The sequence below is a fragment of the Rutidosis leptorrhynchoides genome, chromosome 2, assembly GCF_046630445.1.
Source record: "Rutidosis leptorrhynchoides isolate AG116_Rl617_1_P2 chromosome 2, CSIRO_AGI_Rlap_v1, whole genome shotgun sequence".
Classification (NCBI taxonomy): domain Eukaryota; kingdom Viridiplantae; phylum Streptophyta; class Magnoliopsida; order Asterales; family Asteraceae; genus Rutidosis; species Rutidosis leptorrhynchoides.
This window is the reverse complement of record NC_092334.1, coordinates 9,731,550-9,746,851: the sequence shown is the minus strand read 5'-3', so window position 1 is coordinate 9,746,851 and position 15,302 is coordinate 9,731,550. Positions and strand designations below refer to the sequence as shown.

Below are 15,302 nucleotides of genomic sequence, written 5' to 3'. Positions count from 1 at the left end.
CAAACCAATGCTTGTAGTTTTAAGTCGACTTGGCAGCCATCTAGTCTGCGTGGTGCTTGGCTAGGGGAAAACCAATCCCTTCGCCTGCCGTTGATGTCTAGCCTTGTAACCAAACAGGCTTCTGCCGCACGGGGGCTAGAGGACACCCCTTAAGTAGGCAGGAACCGCATACAAAAAAGAAAACAATAAACAACAAAAGTATGCGCGAGTAAATATTTAATTGGCATTAATCATGATTACAACCGCGACACATCCAAACGGACGGATTATGCATAGAAAAAATAATGTGCTAAAATAAATAGGAGTGATCAGGTCCATCGAGCTACATATAACATTTTTTCAACAATGTCACGTGCCAAGTGCGTTTCACAGGTTTTCCATCTAATGTCTCGAGATGGTATGCCCCGGTGTTGCTTGCTTTTGCTATCCTGTACGGACCTTCCCAACGGGGGCCCAATTTCCCAGTATCCTCCGCATGACTTGCGTCATTCTGACGCCAAACTAAGTCCCCGCACTTATAAGAGCGCGAACGAACACGCTGATTGTAGTACTTTGCAATTTTCTGCTTATTATTGGCTTCGTTTATCGCCGCAGAGAGTCTGCGTTCTTCCAGCAAGTTAAGATTTTCCCGCAAAGCTTCTGAGTTATTTTGCTCGTCAAAATTCTGTATGCGGAACGTTGGTACCCTAATTTCTGCGGGCACAACAGCTTCTGACCCGTAGACCAAAATGAACGGAGTCTCACCAGTGCTTCCTTTTGGTGTTGTTCTATGCGCCCACAAAACTTTTGGTAGTTCATCCACCCAACCAATGCGACCATGACCCAATCTAGCTTTGATTCCGGCCACTATATCCCGGTTGGTGACTTCGCACTGGCCATTCGCCTGCGGATGCGCAACGGAAGTAAAATTTTGCTTAATATTAAGCTCCGCGCACCAACTACGAAAAGGATCCCCCGCAAACTGTGTACCGTTATCACTAACGATTTCGTTTGGTATGCCGAATCGACAAACAATGTCTTTTCATACAAAATTTCGCACCCTCTTTCCTGAAATTGTTGCCAGCGGTCGCGCTTCAACCCACTTAGTGAAATAGTCGATTGTAACAATCAAGAATTTGATGTTTCCTGCGTGCGCATAGTATGCGTAAGATACTGACGTAAATAGCATATGGTATAAAATAAATGATGATATTACCTCGGCCTTTTGGAAATGGTCCGACTATGTCAATTGCCCATTTGCAGAATTGCCATGGTGAGGAGACTGGTATCATTGGATGTGCAGGTACTCTGCTGATAGGTGCATGTATTTGACAAGATTCGCATTGCTTAACTATGTGCGCGGTATCTGCGTACATAGTGGGCCAATAATAACCTAGCCGCATAATTTTTGACACAATAGACCTGTGCCCCGATTGAAGAGCGCATGCACCTTCATGCACCTCGCGTATAACCTCCGCCTCTTTCGGACCAATACACCTTAGGTGCGGTCCTAAATAATTTTTTCGATATAGGACTTCACCTTCAAGGGCGTACAGTGGTGCCTTAGTGCGGACTTTATTTGCATCAACGGAATTCGCAGGTGAGGTGCCGTCCCGCAGGAAAGCAATAATAGGTGTCATCCATGTTGAGCTGGATTCCTCAACAGGTGCCACTAAAGGCATCATAACAATGGATTTCGCATGCAGCTCTTCTATAAGAACTTTCTTCCCCAGATGATCAAAGGCCAAAGCAGCCAATTTGCTAAGCGCATCCGCCTTCTTATTTTGTCCCCGCATGACGTGGGAGATTTGAAAAGCCTCAAACTGGTCAGCGAGGTTATGAACAAGCGATAAATACTGCTGCATGGCTATGTCATGCGCTTTGAAGTCTCCGCTGACTTGACTGCATATCAGCTTTGAATCCACGTAAGCGTACAGAATTTTAACATTTAATTTATGCGCAATACGCATACCTACTAACAAAGTCTCATATTCTGCTTCGTTGTTTGTAACAGCAAAATTAAACCGCAGCGCATACATATGCTCTTCGCCATCTGGGCCAGTTAAAATTACACCTGCGCCCGCGCCGGCTGCGCTGCAGGCACCATCGGTGTATAACTCTCATGGTGACAAAAGTGGCACGGGCGTGTCCCGATGTTTTGCAGATGCTTCAACATCCGCAGGTAACTCAACAAGGTAATCCGCAAGTATTTGACCCTTAACCGCGCTTCGTGAGGAAAAATTTATTTCATGTTCTCCTAACTCAACTGCCCATTTAGCCATTCGGCCAGAAATCTCAGGCTTATATAACACCTGAAAGAAAAATGATTGCGTTAGTCAATGCGGTAACCCCGGACATTGCCGCAAATTAGGCATGTACCAACCTGCTTGATCGGTTGATCAGTTAGAACCACGATTGGATGTGCTTGAAAGTACCGGCGCAAATGCCGCGCCGTGTGGACTAGCGCATATACTAGCTTTTCTATTGGTGAATAGTTTAATTCGCTTGATGTCAGCGTCTTGCTTACGAAGTAGACCGGCATTTGTGTCTGAGAAAACCTCAGCGTTATATTTCTGCAAAATAAATAATGCATGTAAATAAAAGTGGATTACCTTTCCGCGATCTGCAATAAGAACCGAGCTGATAGCCTCTTTCGATGCCGCAAGGTACAGCGTAAGCGTTTCTCCTGATACTGGCGCGGTGAGTGTTGGTAATTCAGCGAGCACCTTCTTCATCTCCTGAAAAGCTGATTCTGCTTCCTGAGTCCATACGAAGTCTTTTTTCTTTAAACAATTCTTCAAAGTATTGAAGAATGGCAATTGTAGCTCTGCGGCCTTCGACAAAAACCGCGTGATCGCCGCAAGCTTCCCGGTTAGACTCTGCACGTCCTTCTTTATCTTCGAAGATGGCAAACTATCAATGGCTTCAATCTTTTTGGGATTTGCCTTGATTCCCCGCGCTGTCACCACATGACCTAGAAACTTGCCTTCTTCTTCCCCAAAACTACATTTGAGCGGGTTAAGCTTCATGTTGATCCTGCGTAGAGACGCAAATGTTTCTAGTATGTCTGCGAGCATTTCTTCTTCGGTGTTACTTTTAATCACCAAGTCATCGACATATGCTTCAAGGTTTCTGCCAATTTGGTGCTTGAAGGCTACGTCAATTACGCGCTGATAGGTTGCGCCTGCGTTTTTTAATCCGAAGGGCATCTTCGTATAACAGTAAATACCTTGCGGCGTATGGAAAGCAGTTTTGTCCTCATCTTCCGCAGCCATTAAGATTTAGTGATAACCCTTGTACGCATCTAGAAAACACTTGTACCGGAATCCTGACAGTGATTCCACCTTCCAGTCTATCTCCGGGAGAGGGTAGTTGTCCTTAGGACACGCTTTATTAATGTATTTAAAATCAAAGCACATCCGCCAATTACCGTCAGCCTTTTTGACTAACACATGATTAGCAACCCATGTCTGATACCGCACCTCCCGCAGGATGTTTGCTTTGACAAGATTATCTACCTCTGCGCACAACCAATCACTGCGCTCAAGAGCCATATGCCACTTCTTTTGTCTAACGGGCATGAGTGATGGGTTAACATTCAATTTATGTTCCGCAATATCTCGAGGAACCCCCGTCATGTCTGATTCACGCCACGCGAAAACATCTGCGTTAGCGGATAATATTCCATGCAATTTGGCCTTTGTTTCGGCTGACAAGCCTGCGCCGATTTTAATTCGCTTATCCGGATGTAAACGGTTTGCTATGACCGTACTGCTTGCGAGTTGTTCTCCCATGCTGGGAATGCTTACAGGCACAACTGAACCACACAACTCGGTTGTTTGATGTGACGCAATTGTGGCAACCCCTCCCTTCGTAGGAAACTTAATCAAACCATGCACCACCGACGGTATAATGTTAAAGCGTCGTATGAAATTTCTCCCAAGCAGCGCGTTGTACCGTGAAGTTGAACGAACCACATAAAAGTCAACTAACTCGTGTCTGACCAATTGCGAATTTTGGTCATCTGCGAGTTCTATTATTAGCTCTATCCGGCCTAGCGGCCATGAGCTTTCTCCGGAGAACCCAGATAACGTAATATCAGACTGGCGTAGCTGTGTTTTAACTTCTGCAGGGAGGAAACGATAGCAATGCTCGTACATAATGTCAACGCCACTCCCGGTGTCAACATGCATGCGTTTAATTTGTACTCCGCAAGTAGGGATGCGACACTTGATGATAATGGGCTCGTTAACTGTTTCGATTGACATTACAGGAGGAAACGTGATTGGGAGAAGTTCCCAGTCATAGTGATCATTGTACTTTCTCCGATGGCTAACTTTCTCTGCGTCAACCATATTAATGGTTAAGTCGGCGTTTTTTGTTTTATCAACTTTTTGCCATGCGAAAGTTTTAGCCTTCGACCCTTCCTCTGCGGATTTTCCCTTGTCCTTCTTGGGTGGTTTTAGGTGATCCAATTTACCTGCGCGTAGTGCCTCGAGCACACGTTCCATCAAGTTTTTACATCGATTAGTGTCATGCCCGTAATCATCATGGAATTCGCAATACTTTGTTTTATCCCGCTTACCAAATTCTGTAAGCGGAGTTGGAACCGCAAAGTTCGCGCACACTGGTTCGGTTGCCAAAATTTCTTTTGGCGTTTTAGACAAACTTTTAAGCAGCGCATAGTTCTGATTATTGATGCCGCGCTGATTATTGTTTCGATAATTGCCACTTGATTTCCCTTTATCATTCCTGATAGGACCACCGCTAGGATACCTTCCGCGAGAATTGTTGCCACGATTTTGATCGCGCGAACGATCATCATCGTATTTCCTCTCATTGCGTGAGCTAGCTGTTGGAATATCATTATCTTCGCCACTCCGTATATAGTCATGGCATTCATTAAGCGCTTCAGCATAAGTTATTGGGACTGTATGGCGCAGACGCCTTACCAGTGTTGGATGACGTTCTGAGTTTATACCATGTATGAGTCTGGAAATCTGTTGCTCTGGCTTGAGATCCGGTATGCGCAGACACTCATTAGTATATCTTGTGAGAAATTCACCCAAAGATTCCTTGGATTTCTGCACAATATCATGACATTCGATATGAATGCGTTTGCGTGGCCTCTGATTCTGATATTGCAGCAAGAACTTCGTCCGCAGATCCATGAACCCGGATATGCTACCTGATGGGAGCTTATTAAACCATTCGCGAGCAATGCCCTGCAGCATCATGGGAAATATCTGACATGCGACCGGATCCACCCAGCCTTGGGTGCGCATTGCGCCCTCGAAACGCTGTAGGAAGTCATCCGGATCAGTCAAACCATTATAAGGACCCAGTGTATGGGGTATCTTTGGCGCAAATGGAAACGGATATGCAGTTATATGCGGAGGAAACTTATCAAAAGTAGTTGGTAGCTCAAAAGGTGGTTTAACAGGGTCACCTTTGAGCCCTGCGAAGAAACGCCTCATCATATCCTGAACAAAATCAGGTTGTGAAAATAGGTGGACCATGTCAGAAGGTGCCGCCTGCATAAATTGGCTTGCGAGATTCGCCTGCCCCTGAATATTTTGTCAAGGCTGCCCTGGCGTCTGCGGATACAACCAAGGCTGATGCGTTGAAAAAGAAGGCAGGCTTGCCGGCGCAGAGTATACGGGTAGCTGAAAAGGTGCCGAAACCTGTGGTGCAGATGCCTGCGAGACCTGAGGATATGCCGCTATAAGCCCAACCGTATGCGCAGTGCTTTGCTGTTCTGCGGTTATCGGCGTCCAATTAGAATTGGCATCCGGAATGACACCGAACCCCCAACTATTAAGTAATGCCTGCGCATCCGCAGGAGTCAAAAACTGCGAAATTGGACGCGGTGGTTGCCAAGGTTGCAACGGTGTAAACGATAAATTCTGCTGAACACTCTGCGTCTGCGGAGGGATTGAAACTGTGGTACTATAAATAGGTACCTGGCCGCAGCATACCACGTGCGGGCCTACTGTTTCACCGCTAGTGCCCACCAAGATGACCTTTGGATCCACCGCGGAAAAATCCAACCGCGTGGTGGTGACTGGCGAGTTTGTCCTTGGCGGTGTAATCCCATCTGGATATATCGGCTTATACCTCTGAAAAGGCTCGTCGGATACAGGCGGAGGATATGGCGCATATTCTGCCCCCGTAGCCATAGCTTGCGTCTGCTTATTACCAGACGGCGTGTTTTGATTATCTGTTTTAGTACGTTCCGATGATTTCCCGGAAGTCATGATACTGTTAAAGAAAAAATTCAAAAAATTTTGTGAATAATAAGCCTTATAATTCAAAACTATAAAAGAAAAAACAAATAAGCATGTCTTGAATTAGTTCGACTCTCAATGAAAGCACCACTTGATCATGCATATTTTAACCATAGGGTTAATATGTCTGTTCAACGCGTAAAGTGAGGTTTAAGGATCTTAGAACAAGGCTCTCCGGTCCGGCTACCGTGAATAACCCTGGCCGACATGATGATGTCGGCGGGGTGGCCAAGTGATTAAGTCCACCTTCGATAACGATCGTTGATCAGAAGGCCCCAAGTGAGGTCGTAGGTGCTAGTTAAGGAGGAACTAACTTGTTGACCTTGAGAAGATGCTAGATGATGCTGGTTACATAAAACGTGTAGTAGATGATGGTTACGTAACGTGATTGATTGTTTAGAATGACAATAAGGGTTTGTATATATAGGCAAACCCTAATTCTAGAATCATCTAAGATAATGATAATCTCGTCCATAACTAACTCCCCCGAATCTCGGATATAATTATGGAAAAGATATTGACTTGATGACCAAGTAACCGTCGTACCGGGAACAAAGGCATTCGATACATAAACGCATGCCGCATACCGCATACAAGGTATACGCATTCGCATGCTATCAAGGGCCCGCATACGGATGGAATGCGCATGCGGTTTGCGGTATCATTATCCATTGAAGTTTATCAATCAAGAATTAAGAAATTTGTCAGATGATCATAGTGTCACTTGTTATAACAATAGTTGATAAACATTTTAATTACAAGATACACGAGTTACTTTACGTGGATATAACACTACGAAAATTTACAGGCTTAAACTTGGGCTTTCAGATCCATAAAAAGGGCAAATTTTATCCACAAATTGAAAAGATTTACAAAGATTAAAAAACATGAAATGGTTTCGTATTAATTAGGCTTTTCAGGTTACACCCAAAATTAGGTCATTCATAAACAACGAGTATAATCCTTATTCTTCCAACCAAACTCCCATCACTCTCTCTCTCTACCAAGATTCTAGAGAGAGAAACACACACGGATTGAAATAAACTTGAATCAGTGAGTGAAGAAGCATAGCCGGTGATCAATATCTCGTCATCAAAGAAACCACCAGGTAAAAATTCATTTTTTAATCATCAAAAACCCAATTAAAAGATCCTATTTTTATCATAGCTTTTATCGCCAAAATTATAACTTTTATGTATTTCTGAGTGGTTCAATCTATTACATTGGTTTTAGACTAAAACCAATATGGGCATATGGCCTAAATAATTTTCTTGGAATAAATTTATGTATAAAGTATTTTTGCATGTAATTATGTTGAACAAATGGAATCTTGAGCTCTTTTTTTTTGTATAAGTTTTATGTTTCTTTTGGTGGGTTCAATCCAAGTTACTGTTAAATTAGTTTCTGCAACTAATATATGTCTATATGATTATTTACATTTAATTTATGTAGGAATTAGGGAAACTGATTTGGGTTTCATCTAAAGCTGTAAACTTTGTGGTTAAATTAATGGATTCAAGAAGATTACTTGAGAATAATGGAGATGGGCTGTTTCCAAATTCTGGAATTGGGTTTCTTTGGTGTCCTAGAGATGATAATTTATCACAATGTGGAAGCTTTTTTGCTAGTGTAGGACAAATGGGTAAAGGGGCTTTCGGTTCGGTTGCACCTAATTCGAAGAACAGTAATGATGGTGGTTTGACACTTCAGTACTCATCAAAGTTTGTTTCGACACCCGAATCGAGTTATCGGGTTGTGGAGGTACCAGAAATTGAGGTGGGTGAAGAGTGGGTAGGGGCTTTGAAAAAGAAAAAGAAGGGTGGGTTGAATTTGAAAATAAAAGTTGGAAATGCATCGTTAAGGCGTTTGATTAGTGGGGCGATAGCAGGGGCAGTTTCGAGGACATCAGTTGCTCCGTTAGAGACGATAAGAACTCATTTGATGGTTGGGAGCTGTGGGCAATCTACAACAGAGGTTTTTCAAGATATTATGCAAACGGAAGGTTGGACAGGGCTTTTTAGGGGTAATTTAGTCAATGTTATTCGAGTTGCGCCCAGCAAAGCAATTGAGGTATGCAGGAACGTATTTCGAGTTTAAATTTTCGGTTTTACAGAACTTGTGCATATTATGTGTTTTGGCAACTAATAATGGTCTTCAATTGAGGTATGCAGAAACCTTTTTATGTATAAATTCTTGCTTTTTTAGGTTTATGGTTCTTAAGCTGCCATCTTGAAGGTTTCTCTAGATAAGAGTTGTTTGGATGTGTGTTTTAAAATTGTGATTTAAATAATCGGTTTCCATAACTGTTTCGTAAATGAATATCCAAAAAGGACTATTTGGTCCTCGATAATCAGAAAATCAGAATCGCAATGATGTTTACTCTAAAACTCCCAATTAGGTGGTGGTCATTCTTTTACTTTGTTTTTGTTTATGTTTATGTTTCATTTTCCGTTCTCCCTTTTTGAGAGCTTTTTCTGCTTCCTTTCTTTCTTTCCGTCGGGGTTTTTCAAGATATTGCTGTTCTAAGAAGATAATGTCTATAAAATTTAAAGCTCATCGAAACACCTGCGAAGTTAATCTTAAGCTGCTACTGTAACACCCAAGTTTTTTTATCTCATCCAATTAGTAGATAAAATGCTTATATCGTAAATGTAGAATGAATAGCTTTTGCTTTAAAATGAATTTTATGAATGAGGCAGGAAAGAAGGGCATTAAAATTGGTATGAGTTTAGGTGAGTTGGGTTAGACTATAACCTAGTCTTACACTTAAATCTGAGTAATAGAATTAAAAAGAAACTAGAGTATGATGCCTAATTGCTATGAGTTTAAGTATGAAAAAGGTAGCTATATATATTATTAGGTGGAGTTTTATAAGAGTAGATTTTAATGCTAAGAGTAGATTTTAATGTCAATACAAACGTAAGATATGATGCCTAATTGCTATGAGTTTAAGTATGAAAATGGTAGCTATATATATTTTAATGTGGAGTTTTATAAGAGTAGAATTAAATGTCAATACAAACGTATTCAACCACTGAAGTTGATAATAAATGTTTATGACTTGAAAAAAAATGTGAAGATTTTGCTTGTGTGTCGGTATTTAAAAGAGAAGAGATTATATAAAGGGGGTTTAAATTCAGAGAAGAGCTATTCATATTAAAAACTTTGCTTATGAAAATTGTGTGAGTTTCTGAAGAACTGTGTTATTGTTTAAGTTTATGTGAAAAAGAAAAAAAAAAAAAGAGAGAATAAAGAGAGAAATAGAGATGTGAAATAAACGTCGACTTTATATAAGAGCTTGACGTTTGATATTTAACAAAAGAATATAAGAGGTGCTAGAAATATTTGAAGAGTATCGTATGTATTATAAAAGTTATAAGAGAAGAAAAGTGTGCATTATGATGCACAATTTTGGTAAGTGTGCATGTAAATTAAATTGACAACGCTGTGAATTTGTACTTACCTGTGTGCACTTGATATATTCATTGTCTGAAGATGGTAGAGATAATGATTTTAAGTTTTCTAAAAAGACACATCTACAAAGAAAGTGATACAGAGAAAAGAGGAATTTTTTTTTTCAATTATGAGAATATGAGTTTCTAGGACGAAACGATTTAAAGGAGAGTAGATTTATAACACCCAAGATTTTTGATCTTATATTGTAAATGTTGAATATACTTCTGCTTTAAAATGATTTTTAGAAAAGAGGCAGAAAAGAAGAAAGACCGGCGTTACAAATACTCTTGTTACATCAAATTGATTTTATACTATGTGAATTCAACGATGATATTTGTTTACACATATAGCATTTTAAAAATTTTACTTTTGCTATTTAGGGTGACTGAAGCAATGAACGGGAATCCCTTGCCTTATATTGGCTTCCCCTCTTCCCAACTCAGAAAAAGATTATAAAGACATTTTTGAGGAAACTAATAAACATACAATGTTTCCAGAATCACGGAATATAAGAAACTTTAGGATCCATAGGTACTTGCGGTCAAGATGGTTGACCAATAAACCATATTTCGTCATAAGAACAAATCTTCATCGCTGAATAACGTTTGATATGGTATCATAATCACTTGGAGACCCAAATCAATAAACTAGAGTACTAGACAGCCATTACTAAACACGGCAAAAAAAATTGTTTAAGGTCAACAACAAGTCAACAATAATAAGTTGAATTCAAATAACTCTTAACTAAATATTATTTATATATAGGTAAAAGGACTCTAAAACCTGAAGTATGACTATAATATAAGTCATTAAGTATACCTTTAATCTTTGAAAGTTTGCATCTGTAGGAGCATTAACTAGAATCCAAATAACATGATATGTGAGTATGTGACATTTACAAGTCCATAAGATTTACTTCAATTCGAAAACCATATTATGTTAGCTACTTTTTCCTTTTCAAGATTCTATAATATTTTAAAGCCTAAAAAAGTTTTTAACTTAATTCTCTGATCCATATATATGCATGAATTCGAAAATCTGGAGTCAGATTTTCTCCATAAACTCTTATATTAGAGCTCGTAGGTTGTTTAGGTTAAGCTTCTGATATAGACAGATGATTGAAAATTTCTGTTTCTGCAGTTATTTGCTTATGATACGGTGAAGAAAAATTTAGCTCCAAAGCCCGGAGAGCAAGCAAAATTTCGCGTACCTGAGTCACTGATTGCTGGCGCCGTTGCTGGGATTAGCTCTACCATATGCACATACCCTCTTGAGTTACTCAAAACCCGACTCACCGTTCAGGTATAATTGAATCTTATCAGTTAACATGGTATAACATACATGAATATTAATACATGATCATTTAGCTGTTTTCGTTTCTTTTAAAAAGCGTTTGGATAGAATATGTTTTATCTTACTTTTTTTTTTTTCTGATTTAAAAGAAGCAACACTTCTTGGACCTAAAAGCCTTTTAACTCCATGCATTTTTGGGGCTAAAATGTATGTTATTATCCCTTTGAAAGTATTGCTCATGAAGCTTACACTTTTTTTTTCTTTGAAGTTATAGTTGCATATACGCTTGTTGCCGTCATTCATGTTTCGGGTATTAACTCATAATGTGTGCAATGTTTTATCCAGAGGGGAGTGTACAAAAATCTTGTAGATGCATTTGTAAAGATCATAAAAGAAGAAGGTCCTGCAGAACTGTACCGTGGCCTCACACCAAGCCTAATTGGTGTTGTCCCGTATGCCGCTACTAATTATTTTGCTTATGATACACTACGCAAAGCCTACAAGAAAATCTTGAAAAAAGAAGATATCGGCAACATTGCAACTCTGCTAATCGGATCAGCAGCCGGTGCTATCTCTAGCAGTGCAACTTTTCCACTTGAAGTGGCTCGAAAACACATGCAAGCAGGTGCAATAAATGGTAGAGTGTATGATAACATGTTGCATGCACTTTTAAGCATTCTTGAAATGGAAGGTGTTCAAGGGTTGTATAGAGGTTTAGGGCCGAGTTGCATAAAAATTGTGCCTGCTGCTGGGATTTCATTCATGTGTTATGAAGCCTGCAAGAAGATATTGGTTGAGAAAGAAGAAAATGAGGCTTAACAAGGTTTTTTTATTTATGTTTTTTTTTTTTTTTTTTTGGTTGAATTTTGGATTATTTAAATCGATAATAAAGGTTTTGAAAGCCTTTTTGGCTTTGGTAGAGGAGATATTGTAGTGCATGAATGCATTATGATGCTAGAATTTGATTTTCTTCTAGTCTCTATAGTTTACATTAAATTGGAGAGATGAGTTTTGAGTTCAATCCGTGTCTTGAAGGTGCGATATTTTGATGAATTTCTTTTAGTGAAGTAGCCATTCCTTAAGTTTTTCGTTAAATAAATTGGAAGCACGAGTCATAGTGTCTTCGAAGTATTATCTACGTCGCAAACTAATTGTAGTTTCTGCTATTATTAGCAATTTTATTGCTTCCAGTCGGGTTTTGAGATGCGGAAACTATTTCAAGGATGCCATTATTTGTCGATCAAATAGAGCGACATTATCGAGCTTATGTTCCAAGCAGTAGTAGCAGCAAGTACAGAGCTTAAAAGGAGAAACCTGATGCATAAATCTTGTGTTGAAACGGAACAAACGTCATATAAAAATTATTTAATTTCACATGTACATGATAATAACTTATCTGTAGACACTAATTTCAGAAACATTTCAATTTGCATATTGAATATTACCTGCACTAGCTCAAATATTTGATACTTCCAGTTATAAGCAAGTTTGACCCACTGACCCTATTGAAGGCAAAAACCGAGTCATTTTCAAGTAATGTATAGGACCTGGCTGGTGGTTGGGCCGAAACTATAACTATTTATCATCACCCTTATTATATGCATTAACATTAACATCATTCATAGTTAAAAATGGACACAGCAGTAAAAGCAGCTTCAAATCATAGGGAGCAGTAAACTCTTATGAATACAGGACACCATGGCAGACAGGACTATGCTAATAATATCTTTAACCAAGCATTTGCTCTAAAAAGCTACCAAAATTATCATTCAACAAACAGCAGATGAGGTGAATTAGAACAACTGTTTCAGAGACTTGACACACATATAAAAAGTACACTCTTAATTATGATCTTCACCGTTTGCAAGCTCCCTTTCCTCCTCAGCAGCAGCCATCAGTTCATCAAAATTATCTGTCTTTCCGAGTAAGATCTCGATCTAAAGAGCAAACATATGGATATCATCACTATATGCTACATGCTAATATGACCATATCAAACTACTAGTCATGTCACATACAAGTATTCAGGTCCAAGGACAAATTAAAGAGGGGTCATCTTCAGTTCATGTTGGGCTTATTTGCAGAGACCTTACTCCATCATTTCAACTTTTGAGTTTTTTTATTAATATATGACCAATGCATAACATAAATAGTATTAATAAAGATATAAAATTTTACAAGACACTTTAGAGGTTTATGCATTGACAATATAATTTTAAAACCTTTTTAACCTATGAAACAAACTGTATATAAACCAAAAAAGCATCCGAAAAATAGTTTACCTTGGCTTTCTGGATGGGACGTCCTCTAGATTCATCTTTCATGTCAACAGTAGATGTCATGATCTCTGCAATGTTTTTACAATCATCATTATCATTATTACAACAAATGCATCCATTTCATGCATGCCACATTAAAAGAAAAACACTTGACAAATAACAGACACACAAATACTTACTCTTCTCAATGGCGAATCCACTGTTCTTAAGAATTTCTGCAATAGTGACAACTGTGGCAATAGCTGCACAGAATAACAAAGTATCAAATCAATATAATATATGGGATGTTACATACATACGTCTACACCTGTATGTAATTAATGAAATCACTACTGATAGTGAAAAATCTTATGCTTTTTTTGTCTCAAGTAGGTAATGTGCACTTCTAAATTCTAATATTACTATTGTAGTTACCATCAGAATTCATACACACATTATAAACTACATACCATCGTTTGCTGGAACTCGTTTACTCATCAATTCACAATTTATTTAAACATAGCATATTGGGATGACCAGCAAATTTTTGGTGCATACATAACAACATAACAAAGATATAAAAAACAACCTAACATTGTATAAAAATTCTGATGATTCTGCACAAGTTAGTCTAGGGTATTGTTTGTTTTTCAATCTTATTATGTCTTATGCCTACACGCCCGCATACGTTTTTATAGCAGAGTGTTCGTTTTTTTGAATACATAAGATAAAATAATGTCTTATTCTACAGACGGATTAAGTTATTCTGTAGACATAAAAAACAAACAGTCTTTCACTTAAACCTTTAGGCCACATCTTCTTTACATACATGGTCCGCAGATCTTCAAACAAAAACATCTTAATAAATAAACGACACCTAATAATCTAATCATGTCTATAGTAAGATGTCAATCATGCTAGAACTGTTGAATATACCTATGTGGTTGAATATACCTATGTGGTTTAACTGGTGGATTATGAGTAAAATAAACCTCCTCTACATTCAATTAAGATCCAGAGCAAGCTTATAATACAATACATGATAACATTAAACCTATAGCATTAGCCTACATTGTTTGGTCACTATACTTTTTGCAGTAAGTCACCAATCCTCCGACCAAGCGTCTCTATTGATTAAAAAGTGTGAACAGATACAAGATACACAAATTCCCAAATACTCTAATTATCACAATCGGCATACAATAGAAATGTTCAGACACACACAATGAACAATGTAAATACGGTAATTGCAATTAGTGTAACAAAATTTACCCATTCCTAGGGCAGAGAGCTCCACTTCATTATGATGTTGCATATATCTCTGCAATTTATCCATTAATTAAACATCATTAATCTCTATACACACTTTTTGAATAGCATGAAGAATATATACACACATGCATACATACATACACATATGTATAAGTGTATATATATATATATATATATATATATATATATATATATGTATATATATATATATATATATGTATGTATGTACGTACGTATATACTTAAATGCATTTTATTAAAAGAATTAAATCTCAGAAACAATTTATCTATCTGTCACACACATATATAGACACACACACATATTAGAGTTATACCTTGGCGAGATTAACGTAGAAGAAAAGGGGCTTTTTAGTGTTGGAGACTTGAATTCGATTCTTCTTTTGTGAATCGTTTGAGATGTTGATGTTTTGAACTGCTTCTGTAATTCCTTCCATTTTTTGTTTTACCAAAGCGTAACCCTAACCCTAGAAAAACAGAGTATTGTGATATCGAGAACAGAGAATACAGATATAGGGCCCCCTCCGGGGTCGGCTTATAGTATACGAATTTGCAATTTGCAATTTGCAATTTGAACCCTTCAATTTATTTAATTCAAATTTACACGGTGAATTAAGAAAATTACTTACATTATTATTATTATTATTATTATTATTATTATTATTATTATTATTATTATTATTATTATTATTATTATTATTATTATTATTATTATTATTATTATTATTATTATATATTAT

The 15,302-nt window shown here is 38.2% G+C and overlaps 2 protein-coding genes across 2 annotated transcripts; one reads left to right on the top strand and one right to left on the bottom strand.

Annotated features, from left to right (window-relative positions):
• Positions 1–7,145: 7,145 nt before the first annotated feature.
• On the top strand, positions 7,146–11,983 carry LOC139890541 (adenine nucleotide transporter BT1, chloroplastic/mitochondrial-like). The gene is made up of 4 exons (XM_071873417.1): positions 7,146–7,374; positions 7,719–8,336; positions 10,863–11,024; positions 11,361–11,983. Exons 2-4 carry the CDS (start codon positions 7,776–7,778, stop codon positions 11,832–11,834), a joined length of 1,197 nt encoding a protein of 398 aa, XP_071729518.1. The 5' UTR covers positions 7,146–7,374; positions 7,719–7,775; the 3' UTR covers positions 11,835–11,983.
• A 612-nt stretch (positions 11,984–12,595) lies between these two features.
• LOC139890540 (uncharacterized protein At2g34160-like) lies at positions 12,596–15,081 on the bottom strand. The gene is made up of 5 exons (XM_071873416.1): positions 14,880–15,081; positions 14,546–14,594; positions 13,474–13,536; positions 13,298–13,362; positions 12,596–12,952 (listed from the first exon to the last, which is right to left on the bottom strand). Exons 1-5 carry the CDS (start codon positions 14,997–14,999, stop codon positions 12,857–12,859), a joined length of 393 nt encoding a protein of 130 aa, XP_071729517.1. The 5' UTR covers positions 15,000–15,081; the 3' UTR covers positions 12,596–12,856.
• Positions 15,082–15,302: the final 221 nt, after the last annotated feature.

Excerpts from the sequence above, each read along its gene's own strand:
- LOC139890541 (XM_071873417.1), top strand. The coding sequence starts at position 7,776 with ATGGATTCAAGAAGATTACTTGAGAATAATGGAGATGGGCTGTTTCCA. Across the intron at positions 8,337-10,862 it reads CGCCCAGCAAAGCAATTGAG|TTATTTGCTTATGATACGGT; the intron begins GTATGCAGGAAC and ends CTGTTTCTGCAG. Across the intron at positions 11,025-11,360 it reads AAACCCGACTCACCGTTCAG|AGGGGAGTGTACAAAAATCT; the intron begins GTATAATTGAAT and ends TGTTTTATCCAG.
- LOC139890540 (XM_071873416.1), bottom strand. The coding sequence starts at position 14,999 with ATGGAAGGAATTACAGAAGCAGTTCAAAACATCAACATCTCAAACGAT. Across the intron at positions 13,363-13,473 it reads TGGATTCGCCATTGAGAAGA|AGATCATGACATCTACTGTT; the intron begins GTAAGTATTTGT and ends AAAACATTGCAG. Across the intron at positions 12,953-13,297 it reads GTCCCATCCAGAAAGCCAAG|ATCGAGATCTTACTCGGAAA; the intron begins GTAAACTATTTT and ends TTTGCTCTTTAG.